This window comes from Dermacentor silvarum, chromosome 1 (genome assembly GCF_013339745.2).
Source record: "Dermacentor silvarum isolate Dsil-2018 chromosome 1, BIME_Dsil_1.4, whole genome shotgun sequence".
In the NCBI taxonomy this organism is placed as follows: Eukaryota; Metazoa; Arthropoda; class Arachnida; order Ixodida; family Ixodidae; genus Dermacentor; species Dermacentor silvarum.
Genome location: NC_051154.1, coordinates 76,440,298 through 76,464,497, shown reverse-complemented (window position 1 = coordinate 76,464,497; position 24,200 = coordinate 76,440,298). Strand labels below are relative to the sequence as shown.

At 45.7% G+C, this 24,200-nt stretch overlaps 1 protein-coding gene across 2 annotated transcripts in view; it reads right to left on the bottom strand.

Annotated features, from left to right (window-relative positions):
- Positions 1-2,055: 2,055 nt before the first annotated feature.
- LOC119466526 (protein spire homolog 1) overlaps positions 2,056-24,200 on the bottom strand; it is a 200,882-nt gene continuing 178,737 nt past the window's right edge. For both annotated transcript variants that reach the window (XM_049669896.1, XM_037727052.2), the window contains 7 exons: positions 14,920-15,023; positions 10,589-10,712; positions 9,138-9,319; positions 8,429-8,566; positions 8,244-8,345; positions 6,653-6,768; positions 2,056-5,751 (listed from right to left, as the gene is read on the bottom strand). In XM_049669896.1, the coding sequence (XP_049525853.1) occupies positions 5,352-5,751; positions 6,653-6,768; positions 8,244-8,345; positions 8,429-8,566; positions 9,138-9,319; positions 10,589-10,712; positions 14,920-15,023 (1,166 nt within the window). In that variant the 3' untranslated portion in view covers positions 2,056-5,351. The remainder of the gene's footprint in view (positions 5,752-6,652; positions 6,769-8,243; positions 8,346-8,428; positions 8,567-9,137; positions 9,320-10,588; positions 10,713-14,919; positions 15,024-24,200) is intronic.

Below are 24,200 nucleotides of genomic sequence, written 5' to 3'. Positions count from 1 at the left end.
CTTATTCATTTAACAGTATCAGATGTTGTGGTCTCTTCCCTACTTATAGGTCCTTGAACCAAGATAATTAAATGGCAGCAGTGCTTCATCATATCTAGCAACTTTACAGCCAAGCACCTCTTTGCAAGAAAATTAGCAGTATACATTTTAATTGGCTATGAAGGAAGATTACTTCTAGACAAAGAGAAAAAAGGAGCAACAGGAGAAGAAGGTTGAAATACAGTCAACTTCCATTAATTCGACCCTCACCGGTCCGACAAAATTGATCGAATTATCCGGCAGTTTGAATTAGACAGGATGGAGAAAAAACACCATAACACACTGCCGAGTATATGCCCTATTCTAACATGTACAGACGTGAGCAGCCTTGTCTAGAACGCGGGGACGGCGGCTTCCGGGGCTCTCCGGAGCCAGCCAGCGACCGCTAGCGCGCGCTGCTGGGTCCGCCGAACGGTGGGTGCTGGGCCCACCGTTAGACGTAACTGGCTGGCTCTGGAGAGCCCCGGAAGCCGCCGTTCCTGCGTTCTAGACAAGGCTGCTCACTTCTGTACGTCCCGGAACCAAACGCGCACCCACTTTTATATGTACAAAGTAGAAAACTAACGTAAGAATGACATTAAAGCTCCTAAGCGAAGTAGAAATCAAACGCGCTCCCAATAATTCAGCATTAGGAATTGTTGCACAATGGCGGCCGGTTTCCTTAAGTCAGCTTCGCCACACATATTTTAAACGTCAGCTCCGCCGCAATACATATAAATTATGCGGTAAAGCATATGACAGTTGCAAAAGCGGTTTTGGTTTCCTGTCCGATTGCATCGCGCAGGAAATTTTCAGCCCAATTTTCTTTAAAAGAAAAAGAAAAGCGTGCGTTAAATTCAGGTAAGTACCGTTATCAGACATTGCGAGCTACGGCAATTGCTTGAAAATCTTCCTAGGGAAGACCGAAAATAAGCGTATTAGATGAGAAATGTGTGTTCAACGCATTCAGTGTCCCCTAAGCTCTGCCGAGGCAGACGCTGCTGCTAAAGGGGACGCTATTGAGGTCTATCGGGGTCAGGCGCTTGCGTGCCGATTGGTCAAGCTCGACTTATTCGTCGAAGGCCAATTTTAGGATCAAAATAACGAAAGTTTGGGCCGGCCGGAACCTACGGTCGGAATCGAATTAACCAGTGTTGAATTAATGGAAGTCCACAGCATTGCCGCAGTATGCTGACAGTGCTTCTCGAGGCACAAATTGAGAGCGAGGAAAAGAAAGAAGTCACGAGCGGCAGCCTTCCATTGTTGTGCTTGCTGTGTCAGCGTTTTGCAGCTTGGCCAGAACTGCTCAGATTTTCGTTAATGCACTATGCATACTACGGAGAAGGTGTGGCGGAAGTCGCGTGCTGTTTTTCGCAAAGGAGCACTGGGACGGATACCCCAAATGTCAACATTGCCATAGCAACCGCGCTCCTGCAGCTTTCGCTGCTGCTCTCGGTCTCTGAAAAGTGAGATAAGATTTTTCTGCCGGTGTCTTTCTCGCAGCACCTTTTGTTCGCGAGAAATGCTGACTTTGGAGTGTGGTGCGTAAGCTTGAAAGTTGTGTTTTGGGTTTTGTGAGTGTGTGTCAGCCAGCAACAGATACACTCAAGCAGTCACGGAGCGGGTCTTCGTCTTCTTTTCCAACGTACCACGGAAAAGCACAGGAGCACGTCTGCTTCACTAAAACTGCTGCAGAAGTTTCGTAGGCTTTGTTTTGACGCGCGTCGGCAGCAGACACTTCCGGCGGCTCGTAACAATGCAAGTTCAAAGTTCGTGCTCATCTGCTCCGGCGAGCTGCAGAACCCCTGATTGGAGGTGCAAAGGCAGATGGCACACCAACATGGCTGCACTTCCGGCTTCAAAAACGTGACGTCAGGGCCTCTCCTGTTTTGTTTCTTTCCTCCATGACATGGAGCCATGCGAGTAATACCCATGGTAGTTATATACCATGCTTTAAATTGAGAGAGAGAAAAAGAAAAAGCGTTATCAATGCTACAAAGATATGAACTATCATCTTCGGGATAAAAAAAAAAATGCGTGTCACTCGGCCATAGCGCCAACTTCTTTTTATTTATTGCATGGAAATACTATATTATCACAAATGCATGGCTGAAAAGCTTTACAACAGAGGTGATCACACACGCACAAAGACACATGTACCCAAGAAATAAAAATACAGTAAAGAAACTTCAGTCCAACAGTGCAGGGACATAAGTCGCAACTATATAGTGTAAATCAGACTTCATTTTAGAGAAAGAGACTTCGCGGCCCGTGCAGGGTTAACTCATCCACGCTCTTATTTTTAACGCAGTATTTCCTCATTGTGTGGAGACCCAATGACAAATCGTGTGGAATGTTTGTGCTTTTACACAGTACATACCACAATCCGTGCAAACGCTTTTAAAGTTCTTGGATGTTTGCACTAAGGTATCCAAAAGGTAAAACATGTAGCAACAAAGAATAAAACTGTGCTCAATAGTTTGGTTTGTTACACAGTCCGCAATCCATGCTCCATAACACATACATCCTTTAAGGCCATACTTTCACTAATATTTCTAATGCGAGTCACATGTTTTTACTGCAGAAAGATACTATTATAAACATATACAAGTACATCTTGACTGGAAACACCACATCACCAAAACAGCTTCACTTAGTTTTTACAAGTCCTTTGCCTCAAATAACCAGCAGTTATCTGTATATCATAACAGATCGATGCATGTAGGTACAAGTTCTATACTAGTCAGGAAATTGCTTTAGGGAAGTAAAAAATATGTTTACCACTGGCATTTTCACTAAAGATTCATAACAAGGGACTGTGCACTTCCTTGTTATGCTCTCATAAGTCTGCTTTGTCAGATGAATAGAGTAAAAAAGACAATGCAGATCAACATACAACTCCTATTGGTGGCTAGTACATTAATTTATTTTTTTCTAGGAGGCAGAGCAAAAAAAAAAAAAGAAACACTTGTTCTGCAAGGCAACGCAAGGTGATAGTATCCTCTTGGTCATAATGGCATTACCTTAAACACTAGCTAGACCATGCCATTAAGGTGATTTGTCAGTCAGTCAAAGAACTTTATTGAAAGGTCCTGCGAGTTTGTGTTGCAAATAAGTACAGTAACGTTTCACTAATTCGTGAATGTGGGCTATGCGCATGCGTATGGGTGTGGTTCCGGAGTTTCTAAGCTATGCAGTTTTGCCTGACACCCGCATTGTCGCAAGCCGCCTAGCACATTCTTCGGGAGTCTCCTGGGCACGCCTAGCCCGCGCCTTTTGTTGGTCTCGTTCAGCTCGCACTCGGCCTGCCAGCACTTGCATTGCTGCTCCGCCTTCTCGCTCGGCCTTTCGATCGCCAGACGAACTCGGTACAACCATAGCGCACACAGAGGCCGTAGCAAGTGCCAGACGTAACCCAGCGCGCCTCTGCCTACCCTCCTTCTCTGCGACGCTCCTTACTCCCCCCTCTACCTTCCGCCTCCGCCGCAGGCGCCTCCTTTCCACCGCCAGGCACTCTCCTCCTCTGAAGCTTGCTTTCCTCTCCCAGCTCGGCGGCCTCCAGCTTAATCTCGCTGATTTGGCAGACGAGGCATGTACGCTTGCGCGTAATACTAGGCTTTTGTATATTTCATAATGTAATTAACAGCAATGCCTCATCAAATCTAGGGACTATTAACACCAAGCATACATTTAAAGAAGAAAAGTGCTTGCAATTTCAATGGGGTGCATGCAAAGATTATTTCTAGACACCAAAGAAAAAGAATGAGACAGCACTGCATGGAGAGGACTGAAACAGCTATTCTAGTGACCTAGCTCAGCCGTCTCTCTCTGCTCCCTCTTACCACCAATTAATAGCCTATAAGCTACATGTGCATTTGTACCACCACGTTTTCAGACAATTTTGGCATTTGCTCCACAGTTAGGGCAGAAGTGCTATTTTTTCTTTCTCTTTTTCCCAAACACATTGATTTGAGAACTTTGCCCCTGTCTCCCAAACGGTTGTCATTACTGATACTCATCTTGATTCTGCATTGAAAATGCAGTTTATAGCACAGGTTCAGTAGAGGAATTACACATTACTGCCAATTATCTCCTTGCTCATATACTGCAAGCCAAGTGTACTATTTTCCCTGGAAATACTATTGCACTATTTTCCCTGTTTTGTCTATCACGTTGACATTGGAAGGGAACTGAGGACTTTGAACGTTGTTACTATAAGTTGTAGATGATCTAAGTGCTGGTTTTATATAAATGACTATACGTACATCACACAATCCAGATGCTTGCCATTGCTGTGGCATGGTGAAAAGAATATTTGCACAAAGGACATGTCAAGGGGATCGCAGGAGGGAGTCTCCAATGAACCTCCCCTCTCCATCATCCCTGTGAGGAGCAAAGTGGTGTGCTGCCATGATAAGATGCACCTGAGAAGGCAGCTACCCAGCTGTTGGGCTTTCAAACAAAGAGTCCCCCTTCTCCAGAGAGTTCCACCTGGCAGCTCTGCCTGATGAGGCATAACATCAGCTGGTGCACTGCCCTTGCAGCAAGGATCTCTCCCCATGTGAAGTCGCACTGCCATTCTGCTGCTGACAGATCTTTAGAATCTGCCACAACTATGCTTACTTGGGCACTCAAAGCTGAAGAGCAATGGCAGGGATTTTATTACCAGACATATCAAACAGGTGTTTGTGCATAGTAAACCCATTAAATATACATGTATTTACATTCTGAAAAAGAATTGCTTCAGCAAAAAATGTGGTGTATAAATAAATATATATATATTTCTTTTTGCAGAGCGAGGTTACTACGGCCAACATAGTTTGTGTTCAGCATATAGCACATATTTCCACATGGATGCTGAGATGAAAAAAAATAATAATAAAATAAAATCTGTTAAAATTCAACACTTATGCAACATGCAGTCACATCAACTACTCAAAACTGTACAAAATAAAAATATATATATAACATGTCATAGCATTCAAGGACCGAGGGTTGAACTTGTGCCAGCAAAAGCTACCTTTCGTAAAAAAATTTTGTAACCAGCCTAGCTTACATACCCACCGTGAATCACACCAGGGCAAGAACCCATGCTAATTACAGCATTCTTGAAATATTAAATAAATCAGGGCTGTGATGTTGTGAACACACGTTTAGGAGATAAGGCATGCAGCTAGTCACTGTACAGCAAGAGGACACATAACTCAACATGCAGACATAACACTTCTATTGCTTTATCTGCAAAGGAACTATTCACAAAAGAAAAAAAAAAAAAAAACAGTGCCCTTTGCACTGCATTTTTCTCTGCAGGCTGTGAATAACTTTTGCTGCTCTCAGTTTTTACACACGACGCACAAGGGCGGCTTGCACGCCTTCCGTTGTGACTTGGCCATGTCGGTCCTGCTAGCCAGAATGATCTGCCGTATCATCCCCTTGCAGTCCCGGCAGACAGTCATAAGCGGGCCGCGCAACCGCTCTTCTTGCGGAGAGCTGGCCTTGTGCTGGAATGTGCGGGAACGTAGCAGGGGTGCTCTGCGTGTAAGTGCCTCCTGGCCTGCTGCATCTTCCGAGCCACCAATTTTTGGACTGCACACAGAGGATGCATGGCGAAGCTTGGGAACCCTTGGCCGTGGTGGTGCGGTACTCGGTGGTGCATAGACAGTCACATTGAGCTTGGTATTGAAGGTGGCGCCTGCAGGCCTGTTCAGGATGGGTGATGATGGTGCGGAGCCGCTAGTAAAAAGAGGAATATTTTATATTTTTTTCACTGTTGACATGACTTATTCACGACTGCAAGACAGTCCTGTTTGATGCCTATGATTGCACAGCATATTGCATAGCATAAGTAAAAAAGGGCACTCCTTAAGCAAATATACAAAAGTAAGCTCCTCGATGTGTTTCACTGTGACAGGCAAAAACCTTAACTTTATAGAATGTTCCTGCAATTTGGTATTAATGTGGGACATTTAGGCACATGTAATAATAAACTGGTCCTTTGGGTTGGCACTTGTAACTGTAGTGGAGATATCTGTTGCATTAACTCAGCATACATCTTTAGGAAGACATTGTGAGATAATGATATGCTGAACACCAATGCATTTCACTGCAAGCTTGGAGATGTATATAACTTTAGGATTTGTACGTACTAGTGACCGCACCCAAGTACTGAATGCCTTCAATTCAGCAATTGCAACATTTGTGCCATGTTGTTAATCTAAAAAAATTTAGTCAAAATAGCTTATTTGTAATTGTCAATTGATAACATTCACCACTGTTAAAAATTTTAGCCAACAAAAATTTTCCCATTTCACATCCCTTATTATTATTAAGTGGAAACAAGTCATTGCTGAAACACCTGGTAACATAACTTCACAGGGTACAGTTACTCCACAATGTTGATAGATGAAAAGGCAGTGCGAAATTTTTGTACCATCTCAATTACTCAACAATGCATTGCCAAGAATAAAAAGCACATGCTGCTCATAACGAATGTCGCTTCAAGCGATTTCGCCAATAAAAACTAATTTAAAAAACACCGGAGATAACGTGTATATCGAAATATTTAGGAGGATTAAACAAAGCTAGTATAGAGATAGCACAGCACTAAATGACTTGATAAAACTTGGCATTATACCTGGTAAACTGAAAAGCCACTGGAAGCGGAGAGTGATTTGGCGACTCCTCTTCTGTTACTGTCGGGCACAGCATATACACAGGTATGCGGTCAAACCTGTCTGTTGGAATGTGCATCTGTAGAGAAATAGTAATGTGCAGTTTAGAATTTCAATCTTCATTCTGGCAGCCATCTCTGAATACTGCTCACAAACTACAGCATAATGCATCTTACAGTAGTTGAACCTTGATATAACATAGACATAACATTTTATCGATTTAATGAAGTAAATATAAAATGTCTCTTGCTGCTAGCATGTAACGAATGCATGCTTACAATGAATATTGGATATAACGAAGTTATTTTCAAGTCGGATACGAGTCTATTATAACAAGGTTAGACTGTACTTAAAATTAGCCACTTTGTTGCACTGGTCACAGGAATAAGTAATCACATGGCTAGAAATACTAATGTTGCAAAACAGTGAAAAACGCTGTGCTGCAACTCGGTTCAAGTACAGTACGCTCCATTACATTAAGTCTAAGATGCCATGAGTAAAAGAACAGCTAGTGCTTTGGCACACCCACCAGTGACCGAAATCACAGAACACGACGACAGCAATCCCATGATCACTTAAAGACATCAGAGAAATTATCACCATTAACCCATGGCATTATCACCTTTGCCATTAAGGTGTATGTGCTTTTGGCTTTTCTGCACAATGGGTGCCACTGTTCAGAATGAAAAACTGAATGCTACGATGCCAAGGGTGGCTGGTTGGCAGTAGCCATATGCCATGTTGATAGCCGATGAGGTTGCACAGGCCAGGCCTGTGTGAATGTTGGATGCAGTAGGTTTGTGCAGCAAACTGCCATTTCCTGTTCATCTTTAGTTTCACATCACTGCCTAGCCCAAAATGGAAAGCATGAAGTCTATTGGCTTTGCACTGAAATTGCATAAACCCAAGAAGCCTATAGAAAATGAAACAACTGGGAACATAACATGGCTATATTTTATTTCCAAGACATTCCGGTACTCATTAAATAGCCTGTGGCTTGACTAATCGTTTCTTGTAGCTCACTGCATATAATCTTATTTTTGTAGTGTTTTGTACAGTTTGACTTTTTCACTGAGGATGTTCACCTACTTTAATGCAGTAAAATGACAGTTCATAAACCAATCAGCTTGAGCCGACCTGGTATACAACTGTGTTGTCTCCATTTCAAAGCTGCACAGGCTGGCTACTTACATTAGATCTTATTTTGCCTGTGTGCCAACAGTAGGCAATTGTTTTGAACACCTGTACAGAATATCTGCAATTTTTTTTTTTTTAGCATATATGATGACAGGATACTGAAGAGTAAACATTATGCAGCATCCAGTTCATCAGTATTAGTGTGTCGGCTTCTTCACATTTCATGCAATTAAACCCAGCATCAGAATATGACTTAAGATTAAGTAAATATGAGTCAGCCAAGAGATTGCTGCAAATTTAGGATGTACCAAAGTTGCCATGTATTATATGAGTGAAGAAAAGACTGCCAATGTCTCTGACAGATCATAACCCAAATAAAATGTTCCAGCTTCACAATGTGCATTCAAAAGCTGGTACCTTAGTAGAACATTTGTCGCAGATTTTTCTCTCACACAGCTTGCATTTGACTCCCCATGGCCTGAAGAAGGAGAACTTTGTCTTTTTGCAGGTGAAGCAAACCTAAGAAAACATAATAAAGGCATTATTTCTTACAATTTTATTTCGATCAATAAATATAGTATTCTAAACTTAAATTTACTTACTTTTCGCTTCTCAACATCTTCATAAAGGGGCCTATTGGTAAGAAGAGACTCCAGTTCTGCCTTTGTTAGAACATTACGTATGTGAACAACTTCTTCCAGGGTCAAGGACAAACACTCCATCGAATTCTCCCACTGTGTCTACAAAAAAAAAAAAAAAAAAGGAAAATACATTTAAGCAAAATTTCACAGAATGACACCAGCACTTTTACACATATGCTTGTGCACCATTACAAGTACCAATATATGACATCGGCTGAAAAATAAAACTGCTAGGTCACCCATTGCAAGATGACCTCGTTGCCCCCGCAGTGTAAAGTAAGCGGAACAATGGTACGAATATGGTTGAATTTCATTTACGATTAGCTTGCCAAGCATCATTACCTTTTCCTCAAAGAAACTTTAAAAAAAATCTTTATATCAGTCTTGTGCACATGTTAGGTGCCAAAACCAATACCAATAGCAGCACGAAACTTGACTGAACTACTTGGTGATGCGATACACGTGTTCTGCCTTCCTGGCTTTCCATTCAATGCCACAGAAAGTTATCACTTGTTATAGCAGATGCACTACATCATCTGACACTGACTTATTTGATGTATTGAACTTCTACAGGAAGTTGACTAATGAATGTTTAGTGAAAATTTTGCCTGTTCAGTCAATTATGAAACAGGAGCTGGCTAATCATGTTTTAGAAAAAGGTGTCCCATACCGTGGTCCAGTTTTCCTTCCCAGACTCTTGACGTGCATTAAGTGCCAACTTGTCAGGGCGTCGCAACATTTCCTGAGCTATGCGATATGGTGCCCTTGATGGTGATTCACACACAGTGATGCTATGTCGACGCTCTAGCTTGTGCTTCAACAATGCTGTCGTTGGGACATCGGGGTTATCTCCTGAAAAGAAAATGTTGGGTTTTTAGTCAATATCCTGAGAAATTTAACACATGCACAATAACAAAAAGTCCATGGTGCAACAATGGCAGTCGTTGCATGGATGCAGCACAAGTGCTACACAATGCCATGATGCTAGAAATTGTCACTGTTCAGCATTGTGGAAACTAGAGCTAGAAAAATCGTGCCTCCATGAATGCGCAGCTACTTCCGTCGATTCTCTTGAAAAGCGTTATATAAAGATATGTATAGATTGTTTTGTCCTGCTTAAGACAAAGAATCTTGACATGCCCTACATGAAACACAGTAATTTACAAATGTTACATCACGCTCATCAATTAAAATGTGATAAAAGAAAAAGCAATGCAGAACCATAGTAATTAACATTTGCTTTAATAGTGCTAAAGAAGAACTACGTACTTCAATTAAGTTGGCAAAAGATTTAATTTCCTGTTCAGCTGCTGGAATTATGAAAACCTAATCCTCTTAAGTTCTAGAACTATTTATAGATCTAACATGGCACCTCTTTTTCATTTGAAGGCATGATAATTTATTATCTGCTTGAGACATCTAATGCTTTCAATACATATTTGTTTCATTCTGTCCTTGTGTGTGGTACGAAATTTGGTTCCGATGGCGGTATTAGCGATGCTAAAATCAACACTAAGGTATCCTCAACCTCATACTAAACATGGACACAAAGAAAGCAACAATGCATTCAGCTTGGTGGAGACTAAACAGTCACTGTAAATGACACTACTTATTAAAAGTGTCTCCAGAAAATCCAACAGATAATGCTTGCGGCTAGAGCAGTCTTGCTGCCTAAGCTAGCAAAAGTATTCTTTTGCTAGCTTAGGCAGCAAGATTCAGGTTTCAGGTTTCACATTGCATGGGAGGTGTTAACACGAAGCTCAGCTTTTTCGACGCATATGTGACTACACGACTATGGCAAAGGAAGGGGGTTTCAAAGTCCGCCTTCCCTTCTTAAGGCTGCAATGTGAACATGTGTGTTTGCGCATCTGTGCACATGTGTTTACTTACATACGTATGCACAATACATGCATACAAGAGATTTAGGCAGCACACAAGGCCTTTATACTCTAGAATTAAATCCGGGTAGCATGACTGCTGTGTTCAGCGAACATCGAACTGGCAGCAGTGAGATCACGTCATTGTCTTCTGTTTATCATATTTACAAGCTAGTGAAATGCCCACAAGTACACACTACACCACATTTCTGCATCAACTACTTTATATAGTGTTCAGGCATACCACTTCCATGCTTGTGCTGCCACTGCAGTTTTGTAGGCCTTTGGGGTGTTCGGCGAAGCTGCACAGGCAATGAGTGAGGCTGCTCTGGCACAGGAGAAGTGGGAGCATCGTCCAAGTCATCCTCCTGCAATTGGTAAAATGTAGCTTTCTAAGAGATTGATAACAGACCTTCATAATCTCGGTTAAGTACCTTTGTCATCCCTGAAAATTGTTGTGACAGAGTATAAGAGAACTCAAATCAAGCAAATATTACTGCAAATATTTCGCATGAGAAATGCAGACACAATTAGTATTAGTTGGTAGCTTCAGGTGCAAATTTTAGTCTGCAAGAAGTGAAGCTTATAATTCTCTTTTAAATCGATTCATCAGAATAAGCAACACACTACACTTTATGGCTATCAGCCAGCATGTTGAAAGCTTGGCTATCACACCCTGACTAAAATGTCAGGACAGCTGAACTACTGTGCAATATTTGGGGGTATACATACACAATACTCATAGTGGAACCTCACTGATACGTTTTTCACGGAACCGACAAAAAAAAAAAAAAAAAAAAAAAAAAAAAACGTACGAGCCGGAAAACGCAAGAGCCGAGAAACAGGCAAAATTGAGAAATAGGATTAGTGTTGAACTGCACACAATATTATTTTAATTCTTACGTGTGAGAAAAAGTCGTAGTTTCGTCCGAAAGCCGAAGCATCGATTGCGATAGCAAATTAGTAGACAGCTATACAAAATAAGGACAGTAGTTTTATCGTCCATATAAACTTGTAAACATTCGCTTATTAACTACATTAACAAGCATGGTGTCAGCGCCCAGAGGCAAATGTGAACACATCACACTCGATGAACGCGGACACGCGCTGTCAAACGCTGGCGTGAGGAAGCGCCGCTGCAGAAGCGAGCGAAGTGACCTTCGTGTTGTTGTCTATTGCTTCGACGCAAACTGAGCGCCGAGAACACATAGCACGCACAATGCTACGAGCCGCAGACGCACCTACACTGCCTATAACTCTGCCCCACGGTGTAAGATATATACTCTTTAGGTAGGGACACTTCTCGGCTTGCTTGCTAGACGCGTTCGGCCAGATAAAGTAGCAACGGCGCGCGTCTATCGATCGGGCCGGTGACGGCAGCGGATACCTATCGGCGGAACGACGCAACTGCAGTTAGAACGCAGGCGAGAGCTTGCGCGGACAAGGAACGCGCGCATGCCCTCTCCCCTACGTTCTGCCGTCACCGGGCCGATCGGCGCGCGCCTTTGCTACGTACTTTATCTGGTCGATCGCGTATCGCGAATGTCGTCACGTAAATAGCATATATCTTATGGCACGTACACACTAGCGGCAGAACGCGCGCGGCGCGCCGCCGGCGGCAAGACGCGCGCCGCGAAACAGGTTTTTCTTGCCGCGGCAGCGATCGCTCCTGGACCGATTTTTTGCGGTTTGCCGCGTGCCGCGGATGAAGGAGACCAATGAGAGCGACCCGCTTCCGTGACGTACGCGCGGAAAACTGGTGTCATGCGGACCCGCCCAACCGCTTGTTTCGTACTCGTCGTTTCGCACTATCATCTGTACGCGTCCGCTCCCAGACGAGCTGACGGATAGTTAGAGAAGGGGGGAGGATTCCATGCTGTCACGTGACTGCCGCAGCGGCGCGCCGCCCGTTGGTGTGGCCGCCGTGCCGCAGCTTCGTTTTGCCGCCGGTGGCAAGACGCGCGCCGCGAAAGCAGCCGCGAAACGGGTTTTTGTTGCCGCGGCAGGGATCGCTCCTGGACCGTTTTTTTTTGCGGTTTGCCGCGTGCCGCGGATGAAGGAGACCAATGAGAGCGGCCCGCTTCCGTGACGTGCGCGCGGGAAACTGGTGCCATGCGGACCCGCCCGACCGCTTGTTTCTCGTTTCGCACTATCATCTGCACGCGTGAGCTCCCGGATAGTTCGAGAAGGGGAGAGGAGTCTAGTCTGTCACGTGATTGCCGCAGCGGCGCGCCGCCGGTTGGTGTGGCCGCCCTGCCGCTGCTGCGTTTTGCCGCTAGTATGTACGGGCCATTACACCGTTGCCCCCAACGCAGATCGCTTTCAAGATATGGCCCGCGCGATACGCAGTTGATGCCAGAGTACAACGCCGCCCCGCTATCCCCCCCCCCCCCCCCTCGCTCCCTCGCCGGTGCCTCGAACGCAACGGAAGAAGGCGCGCTTACTCCCTGCTTTTCTTGCGCGCGCGAGGTTTAGACGCGGTCGTCGGCTCCCTCGCACACTTTCACTCGCACATACAGCATACGGCGCGCGGTGACGGCGTTATCGTCCTTGGACTTTATACGGAACATTTATGAGCTAAAACCAATTTTAGAGCCACAACGCGCTAGACACCATCTTTAGATAGCAAATACGGATCTGAAGGGCCATACTTTTGCTAACCGAAAATACGTCATAGGTGTCGCCCCCGGCACTTTGGGCGGTCAATGTCATCATCAAGCCACCAAGCTTTTCATGTCGCTTGCAAGCGACATGAAAAGTTAAAAAAAAAATTGACTTTTGGCCCGCTTGGGCCGGCGCGGGGCGGCAGTTCGCAACGTATGATGCGAGAACGGTCCCACAGTTGCGACGTAACAGCGGGGTTACCAATGCATTGGGTTCTATGGGAGCTGTGCCGGGACCGGCCGAAAACGACGTAACAGCCGGCCGGGAAAACGCAGCACCCGGGAACGTAACAGCGGGGTTCTGCTGTATTACTAGAATTCGTTACCTGCAAAACTAAGCTTTACACCTCATTTCATTTAGTAACGATGGGAATCATATTGCACATATTTATCACTTTCTCGACATACTTCCTATTACTCAACTAATCCATTTTCACTTAGGCGCGGCTATCTTTCAGTATGCAGTAGTGATATTTTCACAAACTCCACACCACAGTCAAACCTATCCAATTCCAACATAACGAGATTTCCACATGAATACAACCTATTGCTACCCAGAGTTTTTCCCAATTACAAAAAAAAGCAAACAGTTTTCTTCTTCAGCTGTACCTTAAAAAATCACTACCCCCCCCCCCCCCCCCCTTTTTTTTGAAATCATCCCTACACTTTCTTATTTTTGTCGTGCACTAAAATTTTTTTGATGATTAAATTACATTATTGGTTTTCACTTCTGCTACAGTTCTAAAAAATAATCAAAGTTGAGCAGTAACTCAAACTTTTATTTTTAATTTCTGCTTTTTCTGTTTGTTTATTCACTCCCTGTTCTGCCATACTATTTATGTACACTACCACAGTTACAATATTGCATTCTCACTATTGTATAATTGTTTGGTATCTATTTCACCTGTCTGGCAATTATACACTGTACTTGAGCATTTTCTCTTAAGAGGTACCCCCTTATGGGTTTTTTCTTGGGACCTCCTTCTGTAAATATTCAGAACATGTATAATGTATTGATTAATTCAAAAATTGTTTACCATCTCTAGCAACCATTTCCCAACTCTTGTTAACTGAACATGTGGAGAACATTATTGTACCTGTAAGTGAACATGAACATGCCAGTCATAGCACATCATCACAGCAGACTGAGCTAGCTTCATTCTAAATTCCTTTAGAAACAAGATGGTTATCCACCAAACCATGTGAACAAACAAGAACATTTAAAAGGCTGTGGCTTTTTACACTTCACAATCTTTCATTGAACAATTGTAACACTTTTAACTTGCAATTTGATTTCCAACTAGAATTTTTAAATTTCAGCGGAACCCACCTCATGATGACTGTATGGTAATGCGTTAGCACTGAATCAAAGTAACACAAGGTATTGCCACCATCGAAACAAGTTATGTATGAGGTGTGTACAGCAGTGGGACTCCTTTGCACTGACTAACTAGTTACTAGTTACCCAACTTGGCGTCAAAGATGCTCACTGAAGAGCGGTGCGCACACACCCAGCAACCCAAGCTGCCATCAAAGAGGTTCATTGAAGACCAGCACAAACCGAGTGGCCCATACCCAGTGCATAAAGTTGGTGCCCAAGAGTTTCTCCGAACAGTGGTACCTACCCAGTCTCGCATCTTCGACGAGCCATTCAGCATGAAAGCGACCAAGTTAGTCCGATGATTGGTTTCGAAACCCATTACCCGAGCACAGCAGCTTGATGCGCTACCCATTTGACCACGGACTACCCAGTGACCTAGGTATGCGGGAAAACGGTCTCTCTCTCTCTCTCTCTCTCTCTCACACACACACACACACACACACAAAACAAACATAGATAGCCCCCGGGAGGTGTGTAAAGTACCCTAAGAATATCTAACGCATTACAATAAATTAAAAACATGCTACATACATCAAAGCTTGAAGAAAGGTGGAGGGAGATGTCAGCCATAATGAGGCGCCTCCGAGGCTGTGGCGTGGAATCTGTGTCCTCCAGTTTTGTCCGTGATGTCTCCACTGGACATGAAAAAAATATACAGATTTTAAGTAAAAAAAATCACTTCTTGCCTTTTTTTTTTTACAGCATTTGTAAGAAAAACATCACACAGAGAAGCGAGATATTATTTAAACAGACTGCCATTGATGCATCTGTTACACAGAGCCATGAAGCCTTGTTAGCAACGCACCTAAAGTGAGGATTTTTGTAGAGAAACTCCCCAGTAATCACATACCACATGTACAGTACGCTATGACAGCCGCAGCTAGGAGGAAACTATGGAACCATAGATGCGAAAAATGCAGATACAACGAGCACGTTGCAATCTGTGTGACGTGAAGTTATCCTGAAGCAGTTAAATGCTATATATACAACTGATGTCTGCAATTGTATCTATCTTTATTTTATACAATGTATAATCTAAGGTTGGTAATATGGATGAATGATTAATCAATTAATCGATTAAATGTATTCCGCAAAATCTTCATCGATGTCCACCTTTCATTTAGTCGACCTAATCGATTGCACTTGTTCGATTAATCATTTTCGAGAGTTTGACAGGAGTGGTGCGAAAATTTTGAAATCGTTCTGGAATGGCGGCGCACGAGCAGTGACTATGCGGCTGTGGTAGAGCGACTGTCGACTGTTTTTCCGAGTCTGGAGCGATGCCGAGACAAGCGCTTTCCCTCTCTTCCCCCCACACCGCACACGCAACCACTCCACTCGATGCCAGAAGCTTGAAATGCCCTCGCAGTTTGAGGCATACAATAGCAAGCCAGTCGTTGATCGTCGTGCCACTCCCAGTCCACTAAAGAAAGCATGCGCGCCGATTTGGAGCATGTATTTGACATAGCGATGGAGTTGATGTCGATTCCAGCAAATATATAGCGCCCGAGCATCTATTCTCGCATGCTGGTTATGTGGCCATTCAAAGAAGGTGTCGCTTTCACCCAAACATCCCAGCCAACTGACATTCCTTCGCTTTGTAGAAACGAGCATGGGGTCTAAAATTCTAAGCCAGTACTTCTCTTTATCCTAAAATCCAAACTCAGTACCAGTATACCCCTGTGCATATTGCAATTTCTTGTATATTTCAGTTGCACTTCACCGTAAAATTTTGACATTTTTCTTATTTCTTGTTTTACTGTACTGTACAGGGATTCACTAGTGCCATTTACCTTGTTTAATCCACGGTGGCCGCATTTTGATGGGGGTGAAATGCGAAAACACCCGTGTACTTAGATTTAGGTGCACGTTAAAGAACCCCAGGTGGTCTAAATTAGTCCGGAGTCCCCCACTACGGCGTGCCTCATAATCAGATTGTGGGTTTGGCATCGTAAAACCCCATAATTTTTAATCTCGTTTAATGCTACTCTAAGTGCTATTTCATAACATATATTGTTTCAAACATAACATATATCTTTTCAAAAGCTACTACTGCCAACTATACTTAGTCTTTAACAAGTTAAAGATTATGCTTTATCAAACATTTATAGCCTTGTGTTTGACACTTGGTTCCACCTCTCAAACATTAGGATAGGGTGCTACAAGAATATATAACTGGGTTTCAACCTTTTCAAAAGTGCCCTGCAAAAATTTTGATTAATCAATTAATCGATTAAAAACCCTGCATCGAAAGCGATTAATCGATTAAGGGCTATAATGATGAATGATTCATTGTTAATCGAATAAAAATATTAATCGACCATCCCTAGTATAATCTCGTGCAATGTCATGTGCACTGCACAGGTATCAACTTAATTTAGTGTTATGCAATGTTTAAGTACTACACCATGCAGAAATGCAAACACCATTTCAGGCATATGCACACTGAGACGTCGACGCATAAAAATTGGCCGCATATCTGCTTGCTTCACTGCAAATGACATCGAAAGATGATAGTCTTCGATGTCAACTGGCCGGGCAGTTGAATCGAGTGAGAGACAGACAGACGAAGTTTTTCGCATTTAGGTAGCCCAAGAAAGACTATCGTCTTTAAAAATGTCTCTAGGATGAAGGCGACTGTTTGATCCTTGGCAGTAATGAGAGGTGTATGCAGTTGGAAGAATAACACACATGTACCCTTGTGTCACAGTGCAGGTATGCAAGTACCTCTTCACTACCAAAGACAATGTATGCAGGGAAATGAGTGTCTTTAAAACTTTATTTCACACTATCTAAGGAGCTCATAGAAAAAAAAAATATTGGTGACATAAAAAACATTTTGAAAAAAAAAAAAAACTGTCTGCAAATGTGGACACAAGTTGTGAAAGCACTTAATGAGCTGCTTGCAGCCATTTTCTTTCTTTTTTTTACTGCCACCTCAGCAGAGATATGCAACCCTCCTTTGGAAGCAGGGTAAACCACGACACAGGCTGACAAACTCGCGTGATTTGAATGCCTCAGAACTTTTCACTGAGGCATACTTGGCTTTAGAAAAAGTGTCCACAAATGCGGACATTGGTAGCTAACAAGAAGATTTGTGAAAACGCTCGTGCCAGTCTTTTTTTTTAACAGCCGCATCAGTCAAGATATAGCTTCCTCATTTTAAAGTTGAGTAAACGAAGGTGAAGACTGTGACAGGTGTGCAATTTTAATGTCTTGCACCTTTTCGCTCAGGAGTACTTGGCTTTAGAAAAAGTGTCTACAAATGTGGACACTGGTAGCGAAGAAGTTACCCTTTGTGTCACAGTGGCACATACGAGGTCAGTTCCAAAAGTTCATGCAGTGAGTCAGCAATAAAGTGGAAGGAGGGAGTGTAGTGGCACTGCTCTCTCATTCGAAAGGACCCCATTGACCACTAGTACGAGTACATAGTAACATAGTATGACAAGGCAGAATTTTAAGAGTGCACTTTTTGTGCAACCCATTTTTGGTCTTTGTTGAAATGGAGATTGATGAATAGATGAAACAAAAGATCAATATCAAATTTCATGTGAAATTGGGCCTATGGAAAGCATGTTCTAAAAGAAAGAACTGTGTTCGAGTCAGTCCAGCATTTTCAGTAATGCCATGAAGACCCCAAGACGATGAAAGATGAGGATGCCCATTACCTCGTACGAAAAGGAAAACACTGATTGTGTACACTCTCTTGTGCTCAGTGATCATCGAACGACTGTTACAGAATGATAGCAGAAGCACTTGGTTTGGGATAGGCATACATTCACCAGATTTTGACTGAAAAATTCGAAATGAAAAAGGTTTTCACCAAGATGGTGCCGAAACTGCTGACTCCTGAGCAAAAGCTGCAACAAAATGATTGTTGCTTTGATTGAAAAACTTCAGACTAGAGCTGATGAGAGGCTATCCAACTCGAATTTACGAATACGACATGAGCTAAAGTCGCAAGCTAGGAGTGGAAAAAGTAAGATGAGCCAAGATCAAAAAGAAAAAAAAAAAAAAGAGCGGAAGAACAAAGCAAAAATCAAATCAATTGCTCAATTTGCACACAGTCTTGGGTTGACCTGAAAGCCCATGCATGGCTCGGCGTGCAGGTTGGATACAAGCCATTTATCGGCCTGTGCCTAGAGCAACAATGCATTTGGTAATCGGGCTGCACACAAAGCCCAATGTAAGAAAAAAAGTGATGTGGATGTACAGACTTTGCATGCTGTTGCCAACTAAAACAGCACATGAAATGTTGAGAGGCTACACATGCTTGCAGTACCGCATGTCGCGGAGACACTATTTTTTTATGAGACTGCCACACTTGATGCGGTTTCTGTTTTGCAAACGTATGACAGGCTTTGCAGCCAGCATTTCTTGAACGAATAAATTTTATACACCACACCAATGCAAATCAGAGAGGCAGGTGATTGCGGGCGCAGTTCTTTGAGAGCGCGGCCTGCGCAGACAGAAATCTTCGCGTCCAGAAAACGTAGGGAAGGGTGCCGCATGCTCAACACGGCAAAAGAAACAAAAAAGCGAGATGGCGCCCCGCGACCGGAGATTCCGGATCGGCCGAGGACGCCGGCGGCAACGAAAGTGGAGCACACGGACCACACCCAGCTGCGAGTTACGCGCGCGCGGAAGGAGTCGCCGGCCTTGGGTGGGCTCGGCCGACCGCCCTGGTCGAGCACGCGGGCGGCCAACGAAGCACGTGGCCGCCGCAGCATGGCGCACACGTTTCCCACCGCCGTCTTGCGAACCCAGCTCACACGCACAGCGCCGCTGCTGAATGCAACCAAGGGCGCTCCACAATAGTCGACAGGGTATTAAACGAACCTGCTGGCGCAGCCACGTATGCGCCAGGCGTGGCCACATCTTGTCCATGCGCTATAACATCACAGCTAGGGTATAGCGTTTTCGGCATTCATATCCCGCAAATTAGCTAGGCGTACTGTATTTCGCCCTTTCTAAATACGCTAAATATAAACACATAGCGCGTAAGGGCCGATGCCTCCTCATACGTGCCATAAAATCGAATTTCTGAAAAGTACCAAACTATTTCAATCTAGAAGCTCTTGCGACGTTGTGAGCCATAACAGTAGTTCACATCTAAAAGGCGTCCTGGTGTTCCTGCTCCTATACACTAGAGTCGTTTTATGTTAAATTACTGCCTACGTCGAACAGCAGAAAAGCAGGCGCAAATGTTGTTCATAACAATGAAGTCGCCGTGTGACAGTTTGGGATCTTTGTGTGCGCGCACCGAGCTCCAACCGCCGCGACACGAGCCCCCGTAAAGTGCACTTTACCCCAACACTACTATCGCGCTGGCGCGGTCCTTTTCAGAAGCAAGAAACTGTTCGCTAATATACATGATGTCAGTGACAGTTAATAATTTGTGGTCTCTGCAGTACGCGGAAGAGCACCAACTACCGCAGGTCACAAGTTAAAGGGAAACGCATTAGAAAATGTTGTTGGTGAACGCATCTTTTGTAAATAGATGCAATCGCGAAAGATGGGCAGCGAGGGCTCTTCCACACACGGCGGCCGTGACGTCATGGGATTTGGAGAAGCTTAAGCTTCGCATTTAAGAGCAGAACGCGATAACATTAAAGGGTCCCTGACTGCCTAACGCTTCCCGGTAACCAGCTTATGCAACCGTAATCTTTACCGGGAAACGCTGGCGGCGAACGCTGTGCACGAAGGCGAGCTTTCTGGGTTTTTTTTTTTTTTTTTTTTTTTTTTTTTTTTTTTTTCAAACGGTCGTTGCCGCCGCTGCCGCGGATGGCAGAAACGCGGCGCACCGCGCTTCGGATTGGTAGAAAGCACGCGGCGCGCGCCGCGCTGAGATTCACGTTTCGCTCACGGTCAACTCACGCTCAATGCCGCCGTGCTTACTGCGCAACGGGGCCCTTATATATAATGGGGCTTAGCACGCATCCTACTGCAACACACGGGCTATGCATGAACGATACCGTAGTCGGACGCCTGCAGATTAATTAAGTACACAAGCTCTTTTCCCATTCCGCTCTCATCAGAATGTGCTGCCGCGGTTGGAAATCGAACCCGTGACCCTGGTGCTAAGCAGCACTGAGCCACAGCGGCAGGATCGTAATGAATTTTCAGCTATCTGTCAATCGACAGAGAAGGACCGGCATTTACGCTGAATACTGTTTTCAATCACTCATTTCTACAACACTTTGTTTCCGTCTAGACGACCTCGTATAGTGCACTTCTCGCAGATAAAAAGCGGATAACTAGGTCGCCCATCGTGTCTGCGTTATGCCGTCTCTGGGTCGTTAACTATACTAACGAGAGGCAAACATCGAAAACCGGAGTGTTCTTACAAAGGTTTAATTCCGCTCGCGCCGGCCTCGAAGCGAAGGATTGTCCTTCTTGAAGATTACCCGATAGTACGAGAAGAGCTAGGATCCCACTTTCGTCTGAAAGCACGCTGCAGATATGCTTGAGGTACGCCATGAATTGGGTCCAGGCGTGCGGCCACGGCGTGCCGGAGTTTGTGGAACACGTCCACTGATGTATACGTGCAACCCGTGTAGCTTTCCGGATTCTCATGAACGCTACGAAGGGTAACGTGACCGCTTGGTTTGATATCTACAGGAGCGCGTCTTGTGCGAACGTTGCCAGAGTGCTGCTAGCTTCGGGCGCTTCCCCGTACCCGCTTAGAAGTGAAAGGAACGAGTCCATTCTGTGCGAGATGGGAATATCACGACGCTCACGAGGCGCGGGAGGAAGCTGAGGCGAGCGAAATCCGAGGGACTCCGGAGTTACCTACCGGCTCTGAGCACAAAGGCGACAAGAATAATGAGCGGCCACTTACGGCGGCGCACTGGACCTGAGAGCCGCGCGTCGCTTCCCTTGGGAGCATCACAGCGGTCAGCCAGCATGACGGCAACGCACCGACGATGCGCACGCGCTCTTCCGGATGGGACGGTTTTTCATGCGCCTTCCCGATAGACGAGCGAGCACGCAAAACTGGCTCGAACATCAGAATGGCAGGCAACCGAGCGTCGCATCGCGTCCGGTGCGCGCAACATTCATTATTGTGCCTTCGTAGCCAGGCTCACAAGCAGAGTTGGGCTTCAGTATGCCGCAGACGACGACCGGAACGCGGGGTTTTCGATGTACAAGGAGGTCCAGAGCTTCCGGCCATCACGAGCACGAGTCGAACACCGCGCACGAACGCCGCCGTTCGTTCTCGTGAGAGACCCGTGGACGCACGCCGACAAAAGACGCCGCTGTTTATACACGAGGCGTGCGCGGCGCAGCCTCGCGCTGTGGTCACAAGGAACACGCGGAGTGCGGAGCCATGGCCTTCGCGAGCATGGGCCACTCTGCCGCGACTCGGACGCGCGCCGGACAGCGTCGTGACTCGCGAAAGAATTCGACACAAGCCGGCGTACAGCGTCACGCTCACGCGCTGCCCATTGTTCGCCGCCAAAGGGGAACAGCGGCTCCTTAAGGGCGCTATTTTGGGACAGCTGCGCCGGCTTGGTTTTTGGCCCCGCTGCCGAGACCCGCCGAGGCCTTCGGGGTCGGCGCCACGACACAGTTATTCAGCACCGCCAGCAACAACGCCTGGCGTTCGTCACCGTGCCCGCGTGGCCCCGCACGCATTTCGAGATGCGACGAAGCGGCTCGCAACCAATAAAACGAGGACGACGAGGCAAGGCACCTCGCGACACGCGACCGATTAGGAGGGCGCGACATTAAGGCGACTCGAAGGTGAATGAGCGCACGCCCAGCGAACGACACCGTGTACCTTCTTTGGAATGGAGAGAAGGACGCCACGCGTGCTAATTATGTTGGCTACTGTGCAACGCTCACTTTACGCCGAGCCACCGCACACTTTAAGACTCCTTTATGACTCCCTTAATTTGACAGTGGGTTCCACAAAAAACCTGATACGATATTTGCTGTACGACGATACAGCCTATTTACCTAAAAACGCACCTATAAAGGAGAAAACAGCACAAAATTACTCATTACAACAACACGTGCACCATTTTTATACGAAGAGTGAATGAAATTCTCGAGGCAGATCTCTCGTGAAGTTGAAAATTGTCCCGGGATTTTGCGGGACTGTCTCAAACATTACCATCTCCTGATTCCGGACTAGACCTTGTTGTTCTTTCTGGGGTTTTACGTGCGAAAACCAGTTATGATTATGAGGCACGCCTAGTGGAGGGCTCCGGATTAATTTTGACCACCTGGGGTTCTTTAACGTGCACTACAACGGAAGCACACGGGCGTTTTTGCATTTCGCCTCCATCGAAATGCACATGAATCCCACATTCAGGCCTGGTCAGGACTCGGAGCAGGATCTCGGAGAAAGTCGGAGAAAGTAACGGCCACTTCAGTGGCACATCGCCGGTGTCGTCATACTCGCTCATATATTCTCCGGGCCATTTACTAAGTCAAATCGCACTCTTCCAAACATGCGCGGGCATCACAGACATTTACGTCCACTCGGCTGGTCGTTTCGCGCTCTCATCCTTTCCCTAAAATTTCGCAAGTTCGATAAGTAAGATTTGAGATGGTCACTGCTGAACGTTCGGAGAGGGCAGAGGCGCGTCATTACGGCAACGATCGTCGCGATGGAGGTCGACAGATGCGCCTGCACAGATACACAGTGCGCTGCAACCGGTTTACTCGAATCAAGAGACATCAAGCCGAACGCATCTCGCGGGAGAATGGCACGCTACCGACGGCAGGCATTCGCCGCGGAAGGGTCGCACTGCAAGGCGGCCGCCATTCGCTCGTGACTGCCGCATCAACCGCGGGTCAGACGCGATGAGGGAGAAACGCGGCAATTTTGCGATAACTGCGGCTCTCTCCCTCATCCGCCGCGGACAAAGGTTGGCTACTGCCACAATGGCGGGCCGCCACCGCTGCGCAACCGCCACCGAATTTCCGGCACTCGCGAACCATCCCGCGAACGCCCGTTCGAGGCTGCGTGCACGCACTAATAGAAGCACTCAAGCGGCAGATCGACGTCGTTTGTGCTCAAAGTCGCGAAGCAGGCATGTGCGGCGCGGGGGATACCATGTGCACGGATCACATACCCCGAGACCTAAAACCCGGCTCATAACCTCGAGAGACCGCTGGGTAGGGGGACGGATGCCGACTGCGTGATAGCAGCCGCGCACGTATACGAGCGCGTGATTTCAGAAAACAGCGGATGACCATTCCCGCGCCGCTACTCTATGGCTTCACATTTGGTGTTTACTCGCCTCACGATACTTTTGCAAGCTTCAGCGACGCGTTACCTTTGAGTCTTCGGAACCTTGGACAACGAAATAGCATTGTTGGCTGCCTACAAGGTTCCCGGTCAAAAGCCCAGCGCTTTCCCACATAGCGTTTATCTTTTTATGCGCGTTTATACACAACTTCTCCGAATGAGATATCTCGAGTGCACGGTAACCTAATTAAACACCTTGCGCCTACAGGAGAAAACGGAAGTCCGTCTGAGGTAGCCTATGGGTATGAAAATGAGCGGTCAGCTTGGATCGGCGCACTGGCACTACCGCCGCATAGTAGCAGCTAATCCCGTATGTATAACGCAACGTGTGACAAGCACGCCAGCCACTGCCCTCGTGAAGTAGAGTGCTCTGTGACATAACTGTGACCAACATAACTATACTTTCCCAAATCCCGTCCAGTGAAATTTGTTATTGGTATGTTTTCCTTGACTGGGCTGCTCTCCGCCAGCAGGCAACCCCGACGAGGATACGCGCAATGCGCCTTCTCAACGTTAGATAACACGACACGCATGTGACGATAGCAATGCG